Source organism: Prinia subflava, assembly GCF_021018805.1.
Source record: "Prinia subflava isolate CZ2003 ecotype Zambia chromosome W unlocalized genomic scaffold, Cam_Psub_1.2 scaffold_22_NEW, whole genome shotgun sequence".
Taxonomy (NCBI): Eukaryota; Metazoa; Chordata; class Aves; order Passeriformes; family Cisticolidae; genus Prinia; species Prinia subflava.
In genome coordinates, this window is record NW_026960606.1 from 7,053,439 (window position 1) to 7,077,042 (window position 23,604).

General features: G+C 46.6%; 1 protein-coding gene across 1 annotated transcript; it reads right to left on the bottom strand.

Annotated features, from left to right (window-relative positions):
- Positions 1 to 757: 757 nt before the first annotated feature.
- On the bottom strand, positions 758 to 7,333 carry LOC134564899 (uncharacterized). Its single transcript, XM_063424184.1, has 2 exons — positions 5,840 to 7,333; positions 758 to 2,496 (listed from the first exon to the last, which is right to left on the bottom strand). Exons 1-2 carry the CDS (start codon positions 5,904 to 5,906, stop codon positions 1,127 to 1,129), a joined length of 1,437 nt encoding a protein of 478 aa, XP_063280254.1. The 5' UTR covers positions 5,907 to 7,333; the 3' UTR covers positions 758 to 1,126.
- Positions 7,334 to 23,604: the final 16,271 nt, after the last annotated feature.

Below are 23,604 nucleotides of genomic sequence, written 5' to 3' on the forward strand. Positions count from 1 at the left end.
CAGGCTAAGCCTGGTCTCATTATACTGACCCATCACCGGGCCCACGGCTTTGTTCAGGACTGAGGGCCATCCAAAGGTATATCCCTCTGCCTATGCCTTCGCCCACTGGGTTGCTGCCAGTGGCGAGGTAAGCCATCTTCGCAGTAGCAGGGGTTTTCCTCTTGGATCCTCTGACTAGTCCGAACTGCATATCTCCTCTTAAAAGTGCCCCACCTGGATAATTTAACTGGCTCGGCTATACAAGGTGCCTTGTTAGTTCGTTGACACTCGGTGGCCAAAACCTGAGCTTTGGAATTCAATTTTCCCCTCAACCCGTTTTGGTATACAGAATACCACCCGGAGGAATCTGATTCCGGTAGTCCCAAGTGAGTGGCGTATCCTAAGAACTGAATGGTCATATTTTGCTCTTTCTCAAAACACTTCCTGCACAATCCCGAAGGCCTCCGCCCCCACTTACAGTGCACCACGCAAATTTCCTGACAATATTCACACTCAAAATGGATATACAGGTTGCAGGGACACTCCGGTTCTGAGCAATGAATCAAAGTTCCCTCGGTCATCTGCCATTTTGGTGGAGTTTGATTTTCAGGTCCCCGGGGGAGGAGGTGATTTTCCACTCAGGCCTTTCTTCTTGGGTTTTAATCTTCTTTACTCTTGAGGCATGGGTCCACCCCTTCTCAGCTGTCCTTACAGCTGTGTCTGTAGTCAAAAGAACAAGAAATGGACCCTCCCAATGCGGGGTTAAGGATACCTGACACAATCCTGTATCCCTCCAAGGGTCTCAGCTAGCTCAGCCCTTCTCAGGCCTAACAGGATTATATCAAGAAAGACAGGACAAGGATTCAAAAGAGGCTCTCTTACCCTTTTAGCTGCAAGTCCTTTATTCCAGGTTGATGTCCCGGGAGAGAGAGAGCTCCCGGGGGACAGGGGACCCTTTATCTTAGGGTCTCTGAGGGAGGGGCTAGCTGGCACACAGCCAATGGGGTCAGAAGGGGAAGGAAGGGTCAGACTACATGACAGGAGTTCCAGGGGTCCCTGAGGGAGAAGAAACCATTTCCCCAGGGGGATGTAACATCTCCTCCTTTTTTTGTTTAAAAAGATACAGAGAGAAGTTCTCACATTCTGTTTAACACGGAGTGTGGGTTTCCCACCACTTATGGTTGGTAGGGAGACCGGACCGCTTTAGATTTGCCAACTCTATATGGTTGACTTCTGAGGTAGAAGATATGAGGCCATTAATAGCCTTGAAAATCAAACAGCGTAGGATTCCGAATGCTATGGTTACAAGGAAAAGGATAACAAAAAGTAACAAAATTGTTTTGACTACAGAAGTCCACCACCCAGTGAGTCCCCAGCCCTTGAACAGTTCCTTGATCCAATCTTCTGATTCTTGCTTCACTTGTCCGATCATGTTGTTCATGCTTCGGAGGGCAGCATGGATGTTTGGAGCCTTTGAGGACAAATTCATGCAACAGAGTCCTTCAAATTCCTGGCATTCATGTCCATGCAATAGCAAGAGATAATCGATAGCAGCACGGTTCTGGATCGTGGCCTGTCTGGTAATCTCCTCGTCTTCTAGGAGGGAGCTGATGGCGATAGATGTTAAATTAGCCTGCTTGACCACCCAGCACTCTAGGTGGCCCAATTCACCTAGAGCTTTGGCTGCTGCTACCCACGGAAGAAACAGGGATACAGCAACTCTTTTTGACTTTGCCCAATGAAAAATGTCTGAATTACAATTTGGGTCCAAATTGTCAGCACTCCTTTTTTGAATTTTGTCAGCCGATTTGTTTTTGTGTGTCCATTCACGAATTAAAGTTTGGTTGGGTGGCAACACGGACAATCGCCCTATGGTACATGGCCCTCCGAAAAGCCGGGATGGAATTCCTGCCCATGCCCGATCCCCACAAACCAAGAACAATCCTCTAGGGAGGCTTCTGGGTTTGGAGTGGGATGGGTTGTCTGATGCAATGTGGCTTATATTATGACACCACCTCTTTGCAGTAAATTCTCCCCGGAACTGCCTTATAAGGTGGTACTCGTCAGTGCTAGAGGGTTTTGGGATGACAGAGAAATGGATGCAGTATGTGGCAGGGGAGGAACCCAATAGTTCTAACTCCTGGGGTTCATGAGCTACCCTGGGCAAACCCTGCACCCATTCCGCTAAGGGGTTCATGGTGAACACACCTTGCTTTTGCTGATCTTGGTGTGGTTGTGGAGTGTGTGCCTCTGGAATTTCGTTGGACCTGTATTTGTCCAAGCCTGCTGGAAATTCTCCAGCCTGCAAAGGAATTCCTACCAGACAGGTAGACATAGGATTCTTAGCTGCTGCAGTGGACAAACATATGTTTTCTTGCTGAAGTGTCTGTGCCAGGGTTACCCAGACGTTCTGACGTGGCTGAGGGATGATCCATGCAGCTGCCAGACTGTTCAGCATTAGCAGGATGACAACTTGGATGGGGTTCATCATAGGGTTGAGTGGGAGGTAGGTTTTCTCTGGAAGGGAAAAATAAACATTTTTAAAACATGTTAAAAGTTCCTGTTTCTGCCAGAAGGAATCCACCTCTAAGGAGGATCTTTCTCTTCCATCCGGCGGCGTCTTCTCTTCGAAGCATCGGTCACTTGCTTCTCGTCCCCTTCTGCTGGAGCTGGATTTTTGGGGACAAAAGGTTTCACCCACTTCTGGGGAATCCACCGAGGGCCTGAGGGAGTAGCCACACATGCATAGCCACGACCCCAGGTCACAAGCTCATAGGGACCTCTGGTTTCCCAAGTTTCAGGATCCCTAATCAAAACCGGTGGACGCTGAGACAATTTAAACTGATCACCACTGTTAAAATGACGTACCACAGGTGGACTCATGTTTTCAAATGAACAGTTTAGAAAATTGATGGTGAACATGGCTTTGCAGAGCTTCTGCTGTGGTGTCATCCACGAAGCCGAGCAGTTCTGCCTAGCCAGAACCTGTTTGAGCGTTTGGTGTGCACGCTCGATCACAGCTTGACCTGTGGGGGAGTGAGGGATGCCAGTTTTATGCTCCACTCCCCACTGCTGGACAAATTCTAGGAACTCCTTGGACACATACCCTGGGCCGTTATCAGTTTTGATTGTTTTTGGAATTCCCAACACTGCAAAGGCTTGCACTAGGTGCTGCTTGGCATGTATGGATTTTTCTCCTGCGTGGGCAGAGGCATACACTGCACCTGAATATGTGTCAATGCTCACATGAACATATTTGAGGCGACCAAAACTAGGAATGTGTGTGATGTCTGTTTGCCATACCTCACAGCTGCCCAGGCCCCTGGGGTTAACCCCCATGCCCATCGATGGCATGACCTGGAGCTGGCAGTTCGGACAGGTACCTACAATGGCTCGAGCCTGGCTCCGTGTTAGTTGGAATTGTCGGATCAGGGCTGGCACATTTTGATGGTAATGTTGGTGACTCAGTTTTGCCTGCTGGAAGACATCAGGGAGATGTGCCTTTTCAACTGGTGCCGCAAGGGAGTCTGCCTGGCGATTCCCCTCTGCGATCTCACCTGGCAAATCAGTGTGTGACCTCACATGCATCACGTAAAACGGGTGCTGTCGATGAGAAACCAAATAGATTAGCTTTGAAAGCAACCTGAAGAGATGTTCATTCTCTATTTCCTTGAGCACAGCCTGCTCCGCTCTGGACACTACTCCCGCCACATAGGCAGAGTCGGTTACCAAATTGATTGGTTCTGAGAACTTCTCAAAAGCTCTTACCACTGCGGCCAGTTCAGCCACTTGGGGGGATCCCTCCACAAACTCAACATCAGCTTCCCAATGCTGAGTCCGTGGGTTCCTCCAAGTCACGACGGACTTGTTTGAAGTACCCGATGCGTCTGTGAAGACTGTGAGAGCTTTGAGTGGTCTCCGACTCCTTTTCTCATGAGGAATAAGGTGGAATTCCTCATTGAACAACTTGTGGGACGGGGCATGGACTGATATTTGTCCCCTGTAGCTGTCCAGAGATAGTTGGAGACTGGCATTGCTCTGCAGCAAATGCTCAAACATCTCTTTGGTCAATCTCTCAGGAGAGTTCTTTCCCTCCTCTGAAAGTCTGACCGGGAGGTGAATGCATGCAAAGTCACAACCTGCCAATTCACACAATCTTACCCTGGCCTTCCGAATCAGCTGTGCTATCAGCTCCTGTGGCTCTGTGATGGTCTTGGATCTTTGGTGGGAGAGGAAAACCCACTCTATTATCAACAGTGAATCTCTCTCTTCCTCGATCCACTGAAAGATCAAGCCATGCAGGTGTGGCAGTTTTCCTAGAACAATAAACTGGAAAGGCACCTTTGGCTCACACCGGTGAGCCTGTCTCTCTGACAAGGCTTTTTGTACCTTTTCGATTGCTGTCTTCGCCTCTGGGGTCAGCTCCCTGGGAGACGTCAGCTCCTTCTCCCCCTTCAATAAATTGAAGAGGGGTTCTAGATCTTGATTTGTGAGGCCTAGCCAGGGTCTTACCCAATTCAAGGACCCACACAGGGAGTGGAGATCTGCTAGAGTTTTTGGATTGCAACCAATTTCTAAGCTCTGTGGAACAACAGTCCTTGCACTGATTTGCAAGCCCAGGTATTTCCAAGGTGGCATCCTTTGAACCTTGTCCTCCTGTAATTGAAATCCAGCAGAGGTTAAAACTTTAACCACTAGGTCAAGCGTGTGTTGGAGTATAGAGTCATTGGGGCCACACACTAGCACATCATCCATGTAGTGAAGGATGATGGCTTCTTTTCTCTGTGCGCGTATTGGAGACAGTAATGAGGCTACATATTGTTGGCATATAAAAGGACTCGATTTGAGACCCTGGGGAAGGACCCTCCAGTGATAACGCTTCATTGGGGCCTGTCTATTGACAGTGGGAACTGAGAAGGCAAACCTAGGGGCATCTTCAGGGTGCAATGGAATTTGGAAAAAACAGTCCTTGATGTCTAAGACAGCCAATTTCCAATCTCGGGGGAGCATTGTTGGAGTGGGCATCCCTGGTTGGAGGGGTCCCATGTCTTCTACTATTTTGTTAATTTCTCTTAGATCATGGAGCAACCTCCACTTATCCTTTCCCGGTTTCTTTATCACAAAGATCGGGAAATTCCAGGGGCTTGTTGTCTCCACAATATGTCCCTGAGCCAATTGCTCTTCCACGAGTTTTTCCAGCGCCTTGAGCTTTTCTTTACTCAAAGGCCACTGTGCTACCCATCTGGGGGTGTTTTCCAACCACTTTAACTTCTGGGTAGGGCGCTCCACAGTGGCTACTTGCAAAAATCCTGGGGTGTTTTAGGAATGACCAATCGGACTCCCCACTGAGACATGGTGTCCCTCCCCCACAGTGGGGCGTTATAATCTGCTACGAAAGGACGGACATTCGCCACCTTTCCATCAGGTCCCTCAATTTGCACCACGTTTTTCGAAATCCTTGCCATTGAGATTCCTCCTATGCCCTGAAGTTTGCCTGCCACCGGCTCTAATTCCCAATTTGAAGGCCACATGCTTTGTGGCAATACGGTGACCTGAGCTCCGGTGTCGAGTACTCCCGCCACTTGGAGGCGCTCTGATCCACAAGTAATGTTGCACATCATAGAGGGTTTAGGTTCCCCCACCACCTCTGTCCAGTAGACCTCTGGTGATTTACCGTCTGCTGTGATCTCTGCTGGAACCGGAATGGCTTGGGCAAGAATCTGCCCCGCTATCAGATAAAAGGGTGGGTGCAAACAACGAGCCAACAACATGAGGCCTATTATTTTTCCCTTTATGGTCATGGGAGCTATCTCAATTTCCAAGGGTGTGTGTGCTGTGTCCCCAATAACAAAATACTCACTGTCCAATCCCACGTGGTAAACCGTCAGGTCCTGTGAGATGTTAGACAGGTCAACTGTTATAACCATCCACTCAGTAGATCTGAAATGGAAACCTTTGGTAGTTACAAGTCTAAAACGGCCAAGTGGCTGCCAAACCTTGTTAGTTGAGCATTTAACATTTACATTTTTCTGCACCCCCACACCCCGTGACCTGCCCTCCCCCCCCTTTTTCTTTAAGAGAGAAGCTTTTGCCAATGTGAGTCCCGCTACATTTATATCTTTGCGCGTTGTAGTATCAACCGCGGGCACGCGCTGTAAATTCAGTTTTTTTGTTTGTTGGATTTCTTCTGCTTCTGGGTCTGAGGGCAGGATCTGGCGAAGTGTCCTGGTTTCTTGCAGCGGAGGCAGATGATGCGCTGCAGCTGGTCTGGTGGCATCTGTTGCCTGCTGGGGTGTGGTCCAGCAGGGGCTGTATGCTGTGGGTGTGTTGTTCCAGGGTGTCTTTCAGTTGTGCAGAACAATTCTGCCCGTCTGGAACAAGCTTCTATCATCTGGGACAGAGTAGGTGGTGGGTCCAAGGGTAAAGTGAGGATAATTCTACGACAGGTCTCATTAGCATTTCTTTGAGCCATCTCTTTGATCAGCTCTGCCTGCACCACGGGATCTGGTATTTGGTGTTCCACCTGTGTCCTCAGACGATCAACAAACTGTAAGAAATTCTCCGTAGGAAATTGTTTAACATTGACATAACTTCCTTTCCCTTCCCTTGATGGTAGCTGATAAAACATTTTCTCTGCAACATTGCTAATCCTAAGTAAAATTTGTTTGGATAATACTCGGGTTTGTTTTTCAGGGCAAGCCCATGCACCCTCACCACACAGATGTTCAAATGTAATATCATTATTCTCAGTGTCTTTAGCCATATTAGGGTTTTGCTGAATCTCCTGTAAAAGTGTTCTTAAAGCTCTTTTCCACATATTGTCCCACAGATCATACTCTGAGGGAGATAACAGACATCTGAATAAGTCCTTAATATCATTAGGAACCATTTCATTAGAATCAAATGTGGCTCTAAACATCCCTTTAAAGATGGGGGTGTCCCTGCCAAACTCACGTTGTACTTTGCATAGTTCTTTCTTGTCTTGGTAGGAGAGGGGCTGGTATTGCCGAGTACCCTGCCTCCTGCCTACATATGCTACTGGAGCTACAGAGAAAATGGGTTCATCTGCATTTGCCAAGGGTCTGGAAGCTGCTGCCGGTCCCCCCGTGTCTGGGGATATCGGGGTTACAGCGTTAGCAGTCCCTTGGGGGAGGGGAAGGAAAGGCGTGCTCTGTCCGTGCTGTCTGGGCAGCCCAGGCTGTCCCCCTCCCCCCGCCGTGTGGCAATCATACCCCCCGCCGTGGCCGTGCAGGGTGGGGGGGGCGGCCCTCTCCCTGCTGCCGGGGAGGCAGGAGGAGGAGGGGCCAGCCCCCTCTGAGCCGCCGCAGCAGCCGGGAAGGAGGCAGGGGGAGGAGGGGCCAGCCCCCTCTGAGCCGCCGCAGCAGCCGGGAAGGAGGCCGTGGGAGGAGGGGTGGGGTGGGGCTGCCGGAGGCCAGCAGGGGTTGGCACAGGGGTATGGGGTGGGGGCGGGGGCAGAGGGAGGGGGTTGGGGAGGGAAGGGGTCGTGGGGGGAGGGTCGGGGCACATGGCAGCCGCCATTGTTCTCTGCCACGAGGAGGGGGTCTCGTAGGGACTCTGCCGCGTCGCAGAAGTCCCGGGCCGCCCCTGCCCCCCCGTTGTGATCATGGGGAGAGAAACTGGCATTGTTAAAAGGATCCCGGGACAAAGGTAAACCCGGGTATAAAGGTGGATTAGAGGGAGGATTACATGGGGTAAGTTTTTGCTCCTGGCTGGGTTTGTTCAACTCTAAAAGATGTCTACGAGCTTGCAAAAATATTGGGATAAATACAGAAGCGGCGTGATCATTATTTTGGACTTTATCCGTGATCACCGTACCCACGTAATCCCAAAAAGAAACAGTATCTATCTGTAGCAATTCAGCTTCAGTAAATTCATGTTCTAACCAGCGAACAAAACGTTTTTGCAGCCTTTTGGAAATTTTAACGTTAATTAAAAGGTCCTGGAGTTGTTTTAATATACTCTTTTGAGGAGCTGATAGCTGCATGCCCATGATTCGATATTATTGAAAGCTATTAGCTCAAAATCCAGCCTCCAGCTGTTAAAGTCAGCTGTATGTAACTCCTGTGTCTCCTATAACCAGAGAGAACAGGCAGGGAAAACTCCGGGGCTGCGGTCACGCGTCCGCGCCGTTTCTCCAGCCCCGGTGGCACCGGGGGGGTCCCCGCCGCCTTGCTTGGCCGATGGGATACGTGCCCGGGCCGGGGTTTCCCCAAAAAGCAGGGCTCCTTGTGCGGAGCCGCCCCACGGGTCCGCGGGCTGCGGCAATCAGAAACGAAAGAAAAAAAAAGAAAAAAAAATCGCCGCAGCAGGGTCCTAAAACCCACCCGCTGCTACTAGCAAAGGTAAAATTCCGCCCTCCCAGTTTGCGGTACCGATCAAACGGAGGACTTTACCTGGTCCGTGGTATCATATGCTGAGTCAGAAGCAACTGAAGGTCCTGTCTTTAGCTCACTCGTGACTGGGCAACCACAAGCTACGAGCTTATCCCTACCCACCTATAGCCACAAAATGTGGCCAAAGTGCCTAGGGTAGTTGAACTTCCCAAAGAGCTTTCAAGACTATGAAAGGTCTCCAGCTCCGCATGGGTTTCTAGAACTAAACCCACTTTGGGGGCCAACTGACACAATCCTGTATCCCTCCAAGGGTCTCAGCTAGCTCAGCCCTTCTCAGGCCTAACAGGATTATATCAAGAAAGACAGGACAAGGATTCAAAAGAGGCTCTCTTACCCTTTTAGCTGCAAGTCCTTTATTCCAGGTTGATGTCCCGGGAGAGAGAGAGCTCCCGGGGGACAGGGGACCCTTTATCTTAGGGTCTCTGAGGGAGGGGCTAGCTGGCACACAGCCAATGGGGTCAGAAGGGGAAGGAAGGGTCAGACTACATGACAGGAGTTCCAGGGGTCCCTGAGGGAGAAGAAACCATTTCCCCAGGGGGATGTAACAGATACCTCTTTCCAATTTTTGATTAACACTTTGTCTCCTGGTTGTAGTTTATGAATGGCAAATCCCAGGGTAGTACTTTGCATTATTATTCCTTTCCTTCTTAGTTCCTGTAAATTCTTATTTATAGCTATCAAGTAAGGTTGGATCTGGGTATCTTCTAACCTAGGGTGTCCCACAGGCATCCCATGCTCATAGGGCATCCCATACAACAGTTCAAAAGGGGATAGCCCACTGAGTTGGGCTTAGTCCTTATGTTTAGTAGTGCTAAAGGCAGGCACTTTTACCCATGACATTTTAGTCTCCAACATTAACTTTGATAGCTGGGCTCTAAGGGTTTGGTTCATTCTTTCTACCCTCCCTGAACTCTGTGGGTGCCAAGGAGTGTGGTAGTCCCACCAGATCCCTTGGGTGTCAGCTAACCGCCTGATGATTTTTGATGTAAAATGTGTCCCCTGGTCCGAGTCTATGTGGTCTATAATACTGTAGCGGGGGATGATTTTCTCTAATAAAATTCTCACTACAGTCTGAGCTGTTGCCCTGGGACTCAGGAAAGCTTCCACCCAATGGGTCAACTGATCTACTATTACTAATAAAAACTTACATCTTCCCACCCTAGGTAGTTTAGTGTCATCTATTTGAACCCTTCCAAATGGATGGTATGCCAGAGGTCATCCCCCTAAGGGGTTTTGTCGTGACCTTGATTTATCTTCTGACACACCATACATCCCAGTATGTTTTGCTAATTCGTAGATTCCGTTGCACCCAAAGAATATTAAAAAATGTTCGGCCAATGCTTGAGCTCCCCAGTGGGTTTGCTGCTGTAATCTATTTAGGATCTTTCTTGTGTACTCTTTTGATATTAACTCCCTACTGTCCGGCAGTTTCCACCATTTACCATCCTCCCACTTAACTTCTAATTTCTTTTAATCCTCTACCTCCTTAGGGGACAGTCGGGATGGATATTCCTTGGCATTTTCTTCTCTGATCTCTGAGGTACTAATCATTAAGAGGGCTGCTCTTTTTGCCTCTTTGTCTACTAAATTGTTTCCCCGAGTCCTGAATTGCATCCCCACTTGATCCCCTTTCACATGTACTACTGCAACGGCCTTGGGTCCCCTTACAGACTTTAAGATTTGTTTTATTAACTCTTGGTGGATAAGTCCCTTTCCACAGGTACTGACTAACCCTCGCTCCTCCCAGATTTTTCCAAAAGTGTGAACTACTCCGAAGGCATGTCTGGAATCTGTGAAAACTGTCCCCTGCTTGCCTCTGAGCCTTTTTAGTGCTTGCAGAACTGCATATAGCTCACAAGCCTGTGCCGACCAGCAGGCGTTTAATGGCCCTGATTCTATGACTTCTCCAGATTTTCCATCTATTACTACATATCCTGTCTTCTTTTTCCTTCCACGACCCTTGCTGATCCATCTACGAACCATTTCTCACCCTCCCCCAGCTCCTCCTCTTCTAAGTCTGGTCTTATTTTTGTTTGCAGTTCCACTATTTCAGAGCAATTATGGCTACATTCTTCTGATTTTTCTCCAAACAGGAAGTGGGCTAGGTTTCGAGCTGCTGCAGTCCACAGCTCCAACTCAGGGGAATGAATTAAGATGGCTTCGTATTTCAGTAGTCTCACATCCGTGAGCCATTTGTCTGCCTTTTGTTGCAGAATACTCCTAACATTATGTGGAGTATATACTACTAGAGGTGCCCCAAAAGTGACCTTCTTGGCTTCCTCTACCAGTAAAGCTACCGCCACTATTGCCTGCAAACACATTGGCCATCCTTGGCTCACGGGGTCTAAAAGCTTTGAGACGTACCCCACCGGTTTTCTGATCCCAGCTCAGTCCTGGGTTAACACTCCATAGGCTGTGTGGTTACTTACATCCACAAACAGCTGGAACTGCTGCTTTATATCTGGGAGACTTAGCACAGGTGCGGTTACAAGGGTCCCTTTCAGTTCTTCAAATTTTGCCTCGTCCTGCTCGGTTCATTTCACCCTATCCGTGGTCAGTTTTTCATATAAAAATTTCACCTTTTCACTATAACTCTCAATCCACTGCCGGCAATAACGCAAAAGCCCTAATAACTGCCGAACTTCCCACTTAGATCGCAGGGGAGGTAATGCCACAATTCCCGAGATCCTATCTGGGTCTAATTTCTTTTTCCTTTTGGTAAGCCAGTGCCCTAAGTATTTTACTTCTTGTTCTGCGAACTGCAATTTAGACTTAGACACTTTCAATCCCTTCTTCCCCAGAAAATTCAACAATTCTATGGTACTAGTCCTCACATCCTCCTCCCTGAGTCCAGCAATTAACAAGTCATCTACATACTGCAGGAGCTTTGTCCCCTCCATTGGGACAAACTGGCTTAACAGTTGCCCTAAGGCTTGACCAAACAAATTGGGGGAGTCCGTGAAACCTTGGGGCAGGGACTTCCACCGGAGTTGTTGCTTTCTATTAGTGTCAGGATCCTCCCACAGAAATGCAAAGATATCCCGACTACCTTTGGCTAAGGGGCATGTCCAGAAAGCATCTTTAAGATCTATTACACTGTACCAAGTGTCTTCAGGGGAGATCTGGCTCAGGAGGGTGTAGGGGTTGGCCACTACGGGGAAGCTAGTCTTCGTCCTAAGATTCACAGCCCTCAAGTCCTGGACTAAACTGAAACTCCCGTCAGGTTTTCTTACTGCCAGGATCGGAGTGTTATGTCTGGACAGACATGGTTCTAAAATTCCCCGTTTTACTAAATCATCAATTACCAGTTTCAGCCCCCTTCTTCCTTCCAGGGAGATGGGATATTGTTTTACTCTTATTGGTTCCTTGGGCCTTTGGATCTCAATGGAAATAGGAGTCATTTCTATCCTCCCTCCTTCCCCTGGGGTATGCCAGACTGTTGGGTTTACCTTTCTCTCGTCTTCCTCTGTCAGCCTATATAGACTTACTACTATGTCCAATCCTTTAACTATTAAGTTTATTCCTAGGGCCACTCCTGGCGCTATTCCTTCCAGCTTTTCCCAGGTTGGGAGGTAGTTCCCTTCTTTGCATTTCCCTGACGGCAGCCACTAGCACCCTTGCTTGTGCCTTGTGTTGCGTCTCTTCCCTTCTCATGTAAACCTTTTGTGCCTCCCTGAGTAATTCTTGTAATCCTCTCCCTTGCTAGTCCTCTATTTTTTCTAGTTTTCTCCTGATATCTTCCCAAGATTTAGCCACGAACTGCGTCTTTAACAACACCTCTCCTACTGGGGAATTGGGGTCTGTTCCAGAGTACATTTGCAATCTTTTTCTTAGCATATCTAACCACTCCGAGGAGGTTTCATCCTTTCTCTGACATTCGCTGAATGCCTTGCTGATGTTCTGGCCCCTAGGTACAGCCTCTCGGATACCCTGGATTACTATGTTCCTTAAGTCTATCATGTTTCGCTGACTGTCGTTGGACTGAGGGTTCCACTCCAGGTTTTGGCTAGGCCATTTTACATTTCCCGGCGAACCTTGGGGATTCCTACGCTCCCATTCCCTCATTCCAGCCTGCCTAATCAGTTCCCTTTCTTCATGATTAAACAATGATCTCAAGATCGCCATTATATCCTCATAAGTATAAATGCTAGTCCCTAGGAACTCATCAATCCTTTCTGCCACGCCAATCAGGTCATCCATCAATTTTCCCATTTCCCTTTTAAAAGCCCTCACATATGCAGTATTAATGGGTACGTTCATGTACCCGATAACGCCGGGAGCTGTGGGCACCTCCCTTAAGGGAAGTAGGTTATGTCTGTCCTCCTCATTCTCTCTCTCCCCTTCACTAGTTTTTCTCCCCTTTTGTCTTGTTCTCCTGACTGGGGGCGTGGGCACCAGCCTGGATGTGTCAGAGCGGGTGTGCTGGCTGGGGCCAGGGAGGTGATTCCTCCTCTCTGGAGGTGATTCCTCAGAGGACAGGAGAGTTCAGGGAGGTGGAGGGGGCATCAGCAGAATTTGGGGTTCTGCTTGCGAAACCTGTCTCTCAAGTGGGGGCGCCAAAGCTACCACCAGAGGAGCCTGGGCTGGTTGTGGGGACTGAGTTGGGTCTTGTGCAGACCCCAGGGAGGGAGCAGGGGCTGGTGCAGGCGGGGGCATGAATATCAAATACGGAGTGGGGAGGTTATCCAGGGGATCCCACTCTTCTCCTCCCCTAGCTCGCATCGGGTATAACCTAGTGCGAGCGCTTTCCCACAACTGGGCATATTCATATTCATATTCATCAAATTCCCTCCTTTCCTTATTTCTTACATAAGTACACAAGGCCTGACAGGTCCACTGTTCAAATGTCCCAAACACCGGTCAAGTCACATTTCCTTATTTCTTTTCCTCCCCAGACCTCCATACAGAAATAGATCATTCGTTCCTTAGACCTCCTCCTCCTTGCCAGGCAATCCTGACAGCATTCCAACAACCATCCCAATGGGCTTCCCCACCGTATTTCAGGGATACTCTCCTCGGAAGCTCCTCCTCAGGCGTTTTCCTGAACCTTACCAAGACAGGACCCCATCTCTAGCCAAAAAAAATTTCCTGAATCGAATATCACTATATTCGATTCAGTAACCTAATTCCCAAGTCATGACTTGGTATAGCCAGACTACTAGCCCAGAAGGGGACTGTCCAGTGAGGTTTCGTCTGGTGATGGGCTCTCAATTTCCTAGAATCTGTTGGACCTTACCTGGTCACAAGCTAAAAGGTTTACCAGTCTCTGAACTCTTCCCTTTTAGCCCCTGGTGACTTCTCAACCCGCTGAGATTCAGGGGTTACACAGACAGACGCCATTCGCTTCCCCATTGGTCGACCACGCTCCTCGCAGAACTGCAGAACTGCGACCTCAGGGTCCTCACTCGCCTTGTGATAAAATCACCTCTCACTCACACCTGGTCACCACCACTATACCATGCAATACTTACAGTGTCTCTTTTCTTGCGTGGATTCTTTGTGCACTTAAGAGTTTTACAAGTGAAAATTACCACGGTTCCGAAGACCCCTTCCCTGGGTCTCTGCTGAGTTCCCAAGAGCCCCTCCCAAGCTAGCTTTTATCCTAACCCTTTCAATTGTGGCTTTAGGTTTGATTGGTTCTGTGGCCCGTTCGTTCAGCAAAATCTCCCCTTTCCGCTGAGCAGCTAAATTAGCAGGGCCCCTCTCGGACAAAAAAGGGGGGGACCGCAGACCCCAAAAACTGGCCCCACATTGGATACCAAAACTGTTATAAATGTCCAGCCAATTTCAAATTAATAAAATATTTTTTATTAATTAAAGAATTACAGAACAAAAATTTTGGGCAAACCAGCAATTGGAAGTTCAGTGTCGAGACCTGGGATCGGCACTGGGTGAACCTGAGCTACAGCCTCTATCACACTGTAACTCCCCCCATTCACGAATTTAGTCCTTTTCAGGGTCCTCTTTTATACAGTTTATTTTGCTGGCGGCAGAGTGTTTCCCCACAGTTCTTTGTCTTTGGTTCTTCTTCTTCATATTCATTTCTGCTGTCCAGTCTGCTGAATAGGGCTTCCAAGGAAAAATTAATATTAATATTAATTTAACCTAACATTCCAGCCTTAGGATAAAACAACCTCCAACTCCTGACCCCAAGCAGGGTTCCTGGCTGCAGGGTTGCAATAACAGAAAGGGGGTCCCGAGAGCACGAATCCCAAGCAGGGTTCCTGGCCGCGGGGTCACAGAGGCAGGAAGGGGACCCAGGGTCCCAAATTCCAAACAGGGTTCCCAGCAGCCCCAGAGTTCCAGGGGCAAGCGCCGCAAAGGGGAAAGGGAAGGGACCCCGGGGCCCTGATCCCAAGCGACAAAGACTACAATAGATGGTACCTTTAGAATTCCATTCGGCTCCCTGGCAGGGCTCCTTCCTCAGGCTGCAGAAGGTGGAGGTTGGATCGATAGATTGGATTGATTGATAGATACCTCCACTTCCAATATAGAGGCTTTTTATCCATAAGTTACAAATGCATATTCATACCTTTATCTGCACACTACCTAATCTAGCTTCAATTCTCTAAGTTCATAAAACTACGAAAAACTACGAAAAGCAGTATCAAAAACCTACGCATATAGCATATCTATTAGTGCAAAAAAACTCTATCTTGCTAACGTAAAAATTCTATCATATTATGCATAAAAACTCTATCTTTGCATATGTGAGAAACTTTATCTTATTTGCGCAAAATTCATACCAAAAATTATAAGCAGTACTCTATCTTTGTTATGTCTAAACTCTATCACTAGGCCTGAAGCTCTGTACTTCTACACTAACAATTAGGCACTTAGGGTATGTGAAGCTTAAAGCTGAGGCTTAAATCTCTACTTTATGCAAGCATGGCTTTATATATTTTAAATTTCTCTAAAGATTTTCATTCAATTCCTGCAATTCTCATTCTCTGCAGAGGATCCATGGAAACATGGACTGCAACAGTGGTCTTTTTGTGAGGAGTGGTCACCAAAAGGAGGAAGTAAAACGAGTCTTCCTCGTTCTGAACTTTCCACCTTTTCAACGCAGATGTGATTAATGGATGGTAGAACTCCCTGTTTCCTGTTTTCCAGGACTATTTCAGTGGGTTTCTGGAAACAGGAGGTCTGGTGTTGTATTGATTAGTTTCTCTGTTTGACAAGCAATGAGTTATTAGATCCGGGGTAGCTTATCTTAAATCTGGTTTCTTTTAACCATCCTCTAACTTTTAACTGATTTCAGCAAAGCTTATCTATTCATTCCAGCTAAATCAGCAACATCTATTGTTAACTGTAACCTTAGCTTTTCTAAAATCTTCAAAATTAGTGTCTCATTTCCCCATTTCTCCTTTGAAATGAGTAAATTCTTTTACTCAGTATACAGGGTCTTCTTCATCTATCCAAGCCATACGGCTAGTGTCTCTCAAGACCAAGCCATATGACTTTGATAGTGATGTAAAAGCTGCCACTCGTCGCAGCATCCTCCATTTCCAAACAAGTAATACAATAGATAATACTAAACTTATGCTGACCAAAATAAGCAACACAATTATAGGGTGGACTAACGCATTCAGTATACCGGTTGCTGTTGGTGACCATCCAAAAAGTACATCCCACCAATGATGAGACAAATGTTCCTCAAGCCTTTTAAAAACCCCTTTGATGGTCTCTGTGTCATGGTGTATTGTAATTAATGTCTTCTTCCCTCCATCTCTAATTTCTTTTAAGATTTCTTTCAATTCATGATGTTTCATCAGTTGAGCAACTGAAGTCAAATTCATTCCTATGGGCACAGGCAGTATCTTCTGCACAGTGGCTAGGTTGGCCTTTATATATTGATGTGATAGTACAGGTGCCCGACAGGAAAAATCACATCCTTTAATTCTAACATAATTGTAAACACACAAATTGAATTGAGTCTCATCTATAATTTGGTTGTCTATCCTTATGATGGGGCATGCAGTCCTAAGACAGACACAACCTTGTCCCGTATACACAAGCAAAGTTGTCTGTTTGCCTGGATGCGTTTCAAAGTGACAAATACTTTGGTCCGTATCCAAACAAGTGTCTTTGTCACCTTCTAATGTCCCTTCACATATATATCTCAGTTGTCTCCTCACAGTACAGGGCTCTAGATTAACAGTTTGCCATTTTCCTTCAATTTCTCGTGCCCACATCCTGTGCTCAGAAGGGTACAATACTGTTCCCTCATGGTTTAATCCTAAGGGGACTACTGGATGTATTAGGTCCACTGAGGCATTGTGTATAGTTCAAACAAAGGCTGTCACCATACTAGTCACAGGGTTATAGGTGAAATGGACCAACATCCACCAAGACTGAAGTTCCCTCTCCATATCAGAGGCATTGTCCCAAACAATCTTGCGAATTTCAGCAGGGAATGTTCCCTCTCCACCTTCCCTGATAACTGCAGCAGCCACTGATTGCATCCACAGTTGTGCTTGAGTACACCCTACAGCCAGGGAGATGTTTTCACTAGCTGTGCCTAGCGCATTATTTATTACCTCATGATCTCACTCCTCTGTATTTTCCCATTCTGGTAATATTTTGGCCAATTTCCAATGATTGTTACCTAGTGCTAGTAGAGAGGATTGCAAAGGTTTTTGTAGTTTGACTAAATCACTCCCTACTGATGTTAATTTATTCATCAGCACTTCTGAATCTATTGTGTTCGGCACTCCCAGTCCTGTCCCCAGCAACCCAGTGAGATCCCTCTTACTCCTAAAATTAGGAGGCCTACTTTTTGGAGCCAAGTGGTCCAGTCCATAAAGGAGTTCCTGAGAAATGGGGCACATTCTGGCCAAACACGAGAAGCATTTACCTGTACTCCCATTTCTACTCGTTTCAAAGACCACTTTGGGTTAACTATCGGCTTTTGAACTCCTGTCTTCTTAATAGCATACGGCCCAATTCTGGTAATTACAGGAGTTATTTGTTCCTCTACTTCTGGAATAGCTGGCATCTGGGTGATCACAGCCTTTCTTGGCACTGGTGGAGTAATCTTGGTCTGGTCCTTATGGAGCTCAGTACATACCTGGGTGATGTTAAAGTCAATATCATACCCTTTTATCCCACACCCCTCTATTTTGAGTCTAAACTGAGGACAATTACTCAAGCATTTGTCACAGCATTCAGGACTAATCCGGATGGGTCTCATGGGTGGGTGGTAAGCCTCGTGGAACCCATCCTGTACGAATGCATACTCACATCCCCAAACATTTCTTCCTTCTCACAAGCTTGCATTCGTGACTTTTAGCATCTTGTTTAAAGCCTTATGAGAGTAAGGGTCATAAGCTCTTCCTTGGCACCGGTATATCCCAGTCACATTATACCTACGTGGTATTGCATTGACTCTTGTTATGGCTAAGGTAATCACTACAATAGTTACAACTTTTCACATAATGTCCCTAATAACTATTAGTCCATTTATTTGTGGTTCTGACTGAGCTTCAGCTTCAGTTTGTTATCGCCTGGAGTGACCTTCTAAATTCCTTCTGGGGCTTTCTTCACTCGGGAGTGATGGATCCAGGCCTTCTGTTCTTTGATCTTGATTGCACTGAAGGTAGTGAGGAGCACCTGGAATGGTCCTTCCCACTGGGGTTTCAAGGTCTTTTCTGCAAAAGACTTAACGTACACATAATCTCCAGGTTGTACATCATGTACTAGCACAGCTAGTTCCCTGTTTTGAGCCCCAGACACATATCTCTCAATTTCTCAAAGTTGTTTGTTTAGGACCATCCTATATCTATGTAGGGTTTCTTCCCCTATTGAATGGGTGCTGTTCCCTCTTGAACTGCATATGGCCTTCTATACAATATTTCAAAAGGGCTTAGTTTCTCTTTTGCCCTTGGTTTTGTCCGAATTCACAATAATGCCAATGGGAGAGCCTGGGGCCAGGGCAAATTTGCTTCCTGCCCCATACTCACAATTTGTTGTTTAATCAAATGGTTCATTTTCTCCACTTGCCCACTAGATTGAGGGTGGTATGGGGTATGCAATTCCCAGTCTATTCCCAGGTGGTGACTTATTTGCTGTACAATTTTTGGAATAAAGTGTGGCCCCCTATCTGAGGATATGGTGGCTGGAACTCCAAATCGTGGTATTACTTCTTGCAACAGTGCTTTGGTCACCTCTCGGGCCTTAGCTGTCCTGGCAGGAAAGGCTTCTGGCCATCCTGAAAAGGTATCAGTTAACACCAATAGGTAACGATACCCCCCTTTTTTGAGCATTTCTGTAAAATCAATTTGCCATTGTTGCCCAGGCCCACAAGCTTTCCCAATTTGTCCCACTTTGGGGTGTTTTTAGGGTTAGTTCGGAGGCAAAGGCTGCCCTGACGAGTTACTTGTATCACTGTGCCCTGCAATTTCCTGGCCATGATTCTTTCTTTCAAATGGTTATACAGGGCATGTATTCCTCAGTGTGTTTTCTCATGTTCCCTCTGTACTAATGACCACAACAAATAAGAGAATACTACAAGTTTCCCTTCTTCTGTTACAGCCCCTGTCTCCTGGTTATAACTTGCCTTTTCTACCTTAATAAGTTTCTTATCCTTCTTATTGTATATTGGTCTACCTTCAATAGAAAAATTTCCATCTGGAATCAATGCTGCTTCAATTGTCTCATCAGGTATCTCACCTTTTGCTGCTTCTTTTGACTCCCTTTCTGCCAGCATATTCCCTTCCTCCAATTCAGAGCTCACTTTTTGGTGCGCTTTAATGTGCATGATGGCTGCCTTTTCAGGTAATTGCACTGCATCCAATAGTCTCAGTATTTCTTGGGCATGTTTAATAGTCTTCCCTTGTGAGTTCAACAGTCTTCTCTCTTTCCAAATGACTCCGTGGGCATGAACTACTCCAAATGCATACTTTGTGTCCATATAGATGTTAATTCCTTTTCCTTTTGCCAGCTCTAGGGCTTGAATTAAGGCAATTATCTCAGCCTTCTGTGCAGAGGTATTTGTTGGTAATGGTCCAGACTCTATTACCTCTCTGCTTGTGGTAACTTCATACCCAGCATGCTTCTTTCCACTGATGACATAGCTGCTCCCATCAGTAAACCAGGTCTCGGCCTTCTCAAGCGGGGTATCCTTCAGATCTGGGCGACTGGAGTAGGTGGCTTCGATGGTCTCCAGGCAATCATGGATCACTGATTCTCCCATACGTCCGCTGAGGAAGGAAGCTGGGTTCACAGTGTTAGTTACCACAATCTCAACATCATCTTGTTCTACCAGTATAGCTTGGTACTTCAGGAATCTCTGTGGGGAGAGCCAATGCCCCCCTTTCGCTTCCAGGACTGTAGACACTGTGTGGGAGACTAGCACAGTCATCTTCTGGCCCAGGGTGAACTTGCGTGCCTCTTGGATGTTCACTGCTACTGCTGCAACGGCTCTGAGACACCCTGGCCACCCCTTAGCTGCCGTATCCAGCTGTTTGGAGAGGTAGGCAACTACCCTCAGGCCCAGATTTTGTGCTAGTATTCCTAAAACAATTCCTTGCTTCTTGTGAGAAAACAAAAAGAACGGCTTACCCACGTCTGGAAGTCCCAAGGCTGGTGCTGACATGAGGGCCTTCCTTAGCTGGTCGAAGGCTTGAGTTGCTTCTTTTGTCCATTGAAGATCTCTGCTCACTTCTGTGATCAAGGCATACGGAAGTTTAACAAGCAGTCCATAATTATAAATCTACAGTCTGCACCACCCTGTCATGCCTAGAAAGGTTCTCAGTTCTTTCACTGTGTGAGGCTTTGGGGTCTGGCATATTACCTCCTTGCGATCTTGTCCCAAGGTTCTTTGTCCAGCACTTACTTCATAGCCCAGGTAAATAACTGTCTGCTTTACCATCTGAGCCTTCTTTTGGGATATTCGATATCCTTGCATGCCCAGAAAGTTTAGGAGGCTTACTGTCCAGTCCAGGCATGTTTCCTGAGTCTGGGTGGCTATTAAGAGGTCATCCACATACTGGAGGAGCTGTCTTTCTCCTGGAGGAGGTTCCAGGACTCCAAATCCTTTGCAAGCTGCTCCCCAAATATAGTGAGTGCACCATGTCAGCTGAGTTTTATGTCCAGATCTAGGGCTTTCCCACTCGAATGCAAAAATTTTCTGGCTGGCTTCATGGAGAAGTAGGCAAAAGAAAGCATCCTTCAAATCTAAAATGGTAAAACAGGTTAATTCGGGTGTTAAATGGGTTAACAGGGTGTAAGGATTGGCAACTACTGGGTACAAGTCTTCAGTTACCTTGTTTACAGCCTTTAAATCCTGTACCAACCTATATGACCCATCAGGCTTCTTCACCAGCAAAATGGGAGTGTTGAAATCAGGCTGACACTCCCTCAGTAGTCCTATCTTCAAAAGGTTTTCAATATTTGGACTAATCCCTTCTCTATCTTCTTTCTTTAGGGGGTATTGTTTAACCCTTACTGGCTGTCCTCCTTCTTTAAGTTTAATCTGTACTGGTAGTGCATTTTTTGCCCTTCCTGGTATATCAGAAGCCCACACTCCAGGAAATACCTGATCTATTATTTTCCTGAAATTTTCCTCTTCATTTTCAACTTCAATTTCTTTGGTTATCATCAATAAACTAAACATTTCTACATATTGTTGATCTTTTACCTCCAAAATAATTTCCCCATTCTTAAATATTATTTTTGCCTCCAGCTGCTATAGCAGGTCTCTGCCCAAAAGTGCAGATGGAGCTTTAGGCATGTATAAAAATCGGTGAATTCCCCACTGTTTTCCCAATTTATACTTCAATGGTTTGCAAAAATAGGCTCTTTCAGATGGGCCAGTTGCCTCTTTTACCATAACATAGTCATTGGTTACAGGTACTAGGGCCTTATTCAGCACTGAAAATGTTGCCCCTGTGTCTACCAAAATTCCACCTCTTTCTCTGTTCCCCAGTTTGACTATAACCAGAGGGTCCTCTAGGGTAGGGCCCTCCGGTCTCCTTCAGTCTTCTTTTACACGAGCAACCACTTTTTCCCTTTTCTGACCACCTTTTGTATGTACATCACCCCTTCTTAATTCTGGACACTGGTTTTTCCAGTGCACATTGATCTTTTCCCAGTCAGGGTGGTCCCTGTTTTGGTGGACCTTGCCCACATTTTCTTTTTTCTCTCTCGTTTACGACTGCTACTAATTTCTTCATCCCTTGTTTATATCCTTCTTCCCGGGTACTAAAAACTCTCCAGGCCTCATCCAGTAAAGCTTCTAAATTCCAGCTGTTTGGACCCCAGATCTTCTGGAGTTTCTGCCTGATGTCTCCTGTAGACTGTCCTAAAATAAATTTATTAATTGCTGGGTCCCTTCATCAGATCCAGGATCCAGGATCCAGGGTGGTTTTCAGCGCATTGCGTCTCGCAGGTGATCTAGAAATTCAGGTGTTTGAGAAGGGCCCTGTTTGATAGCATATAAGGCTGACCAGTTTATGGTTTTGGGGATTGCTCTTTCCAGCTCTTTTACTATCAATCCCTGGTATCTCTTTAACCATCCCAACCCCTCATCAGTACTAGGATCTCAACCTGGACCTTGAAGGGGAAGTTTGGGAGCTGGTGGGGGAGGTTCAGGTTCATCCCACTCACTGTCACTGCTAGGCAGTGGTGGATAAGATTTGGATGGTTCCCTGGGTTCAGGAGTGGGTGGAGGAACCCCTACCTCAGCTGCTGTCCTTCCAAAGGAAGATGAAGCTAGAGATGAAGCGGGGGAGGTTGGAGTTAGTGATGGTTCTGAATCTGCATCCCCCACCACCCTCATCCTTTCCTGCCTTTTAGGGGGTGGTTTAAGTATGTCTTCTGTCTCTTGTTCCAAAGCCTCTGCTTGGTATACCTTGTTGGGATGTGTGCATCTCTGATTTATTGAGCAGGTACTACAACACCGTTTGGGCTTCCCTTTAGTAACTTTATTGTCCTTTTCAAGGGCCAGTACTAAAAGATCAGATGGTGGCTTCATTCTACAATCTTTCTGCTACTCAGGGTGATCCCTAAGAGTAAAAAACATATCAGCATAAGCCACTTCCTGCCACTTTTGTTCATGGCATAGGAAGAGCATTAGCTGCAAAAATTTCATAGTGCAGAGTACCATTTGCTGGCTACTTGACTTTCTTCTAGCCTATACAGTGGCTACCACTGTGTACAAAACTTAACAAGCTCCCTTTTGGTTTCTGTACCCCCCCATAGCCCACCAATTCTTTCCAATGTGTTAAAATACAGCTCAGAGGAGTGCCTTTAGGAATCTCTTGACTTTCACTTGCTCCCATCCTTAATATTCCTCTGGTATAAAGATATACTAGGCACTCTCCACCCTGAAGATTTCCACTGGCTTCCCTATATCTCCTGCTCCTGGGCATATACTTTTACTGAAGAAGCAAGGCTTACACGCACACACACACCACAGGAGAGGAAAAACTCCTTTTTATTTTAATCTAAAAGGAAACAACACAACACAATCAAACAAATTGACAACACACACTTGTCTCCTCTTCTTTGCTTAAATTGCTGAATACAAATCGCTATCAAACCAAGTCCTCTGTTATACCCTGCACTGGCTATATTGCTGCTAAAATGCGCTCAAAAATTTGAAGCAGTTTTACACATACTGCAGCAAGTGTACAGTTAAAACCCAATGCAATTCCTGTTGGGCCATGATCAGAGTACAGATGGGGACCTTGCAAAATACCAACCAATATCTGGCTTTGGCAAGATGTTAACAATCCCAAACATACACACTCAACCAAAAAATTTTAACTAAGTCCCGCCGTAAGCCAAAGGACTCACGCGGGGACACAGCACAAATCCCTCTGCAAGAGGGAAGCGGGGGGGCGACCCTGGCCCCACACCGTCCTGCACTCCTCTGCGGCCAGGAATCACCAGTTCCTAGTTAAAATACCACTCCACACACACCGGCAATCTCAAAGCCTCACAAACAATCAAGTATGCTCCTTCACAGTCAAGACAAGTCCCCACAATCAAAACCTTTTGGGGTCGAGCGGGTCTGGTAGAACACAGTGCAAGACTACAAAACCTGGATCCTTCCACCGGTTACCAAGGTGACACCGGGCATAATTTCAAACCTTTCACACCACTCGCTCCTTCACATAAAATAAACAACTTATTCACTCACAACTGTCTTTTCCACTTAACAACACACTGGTTAAAATACCATTGCCAGCCACACAAACAAAACTCA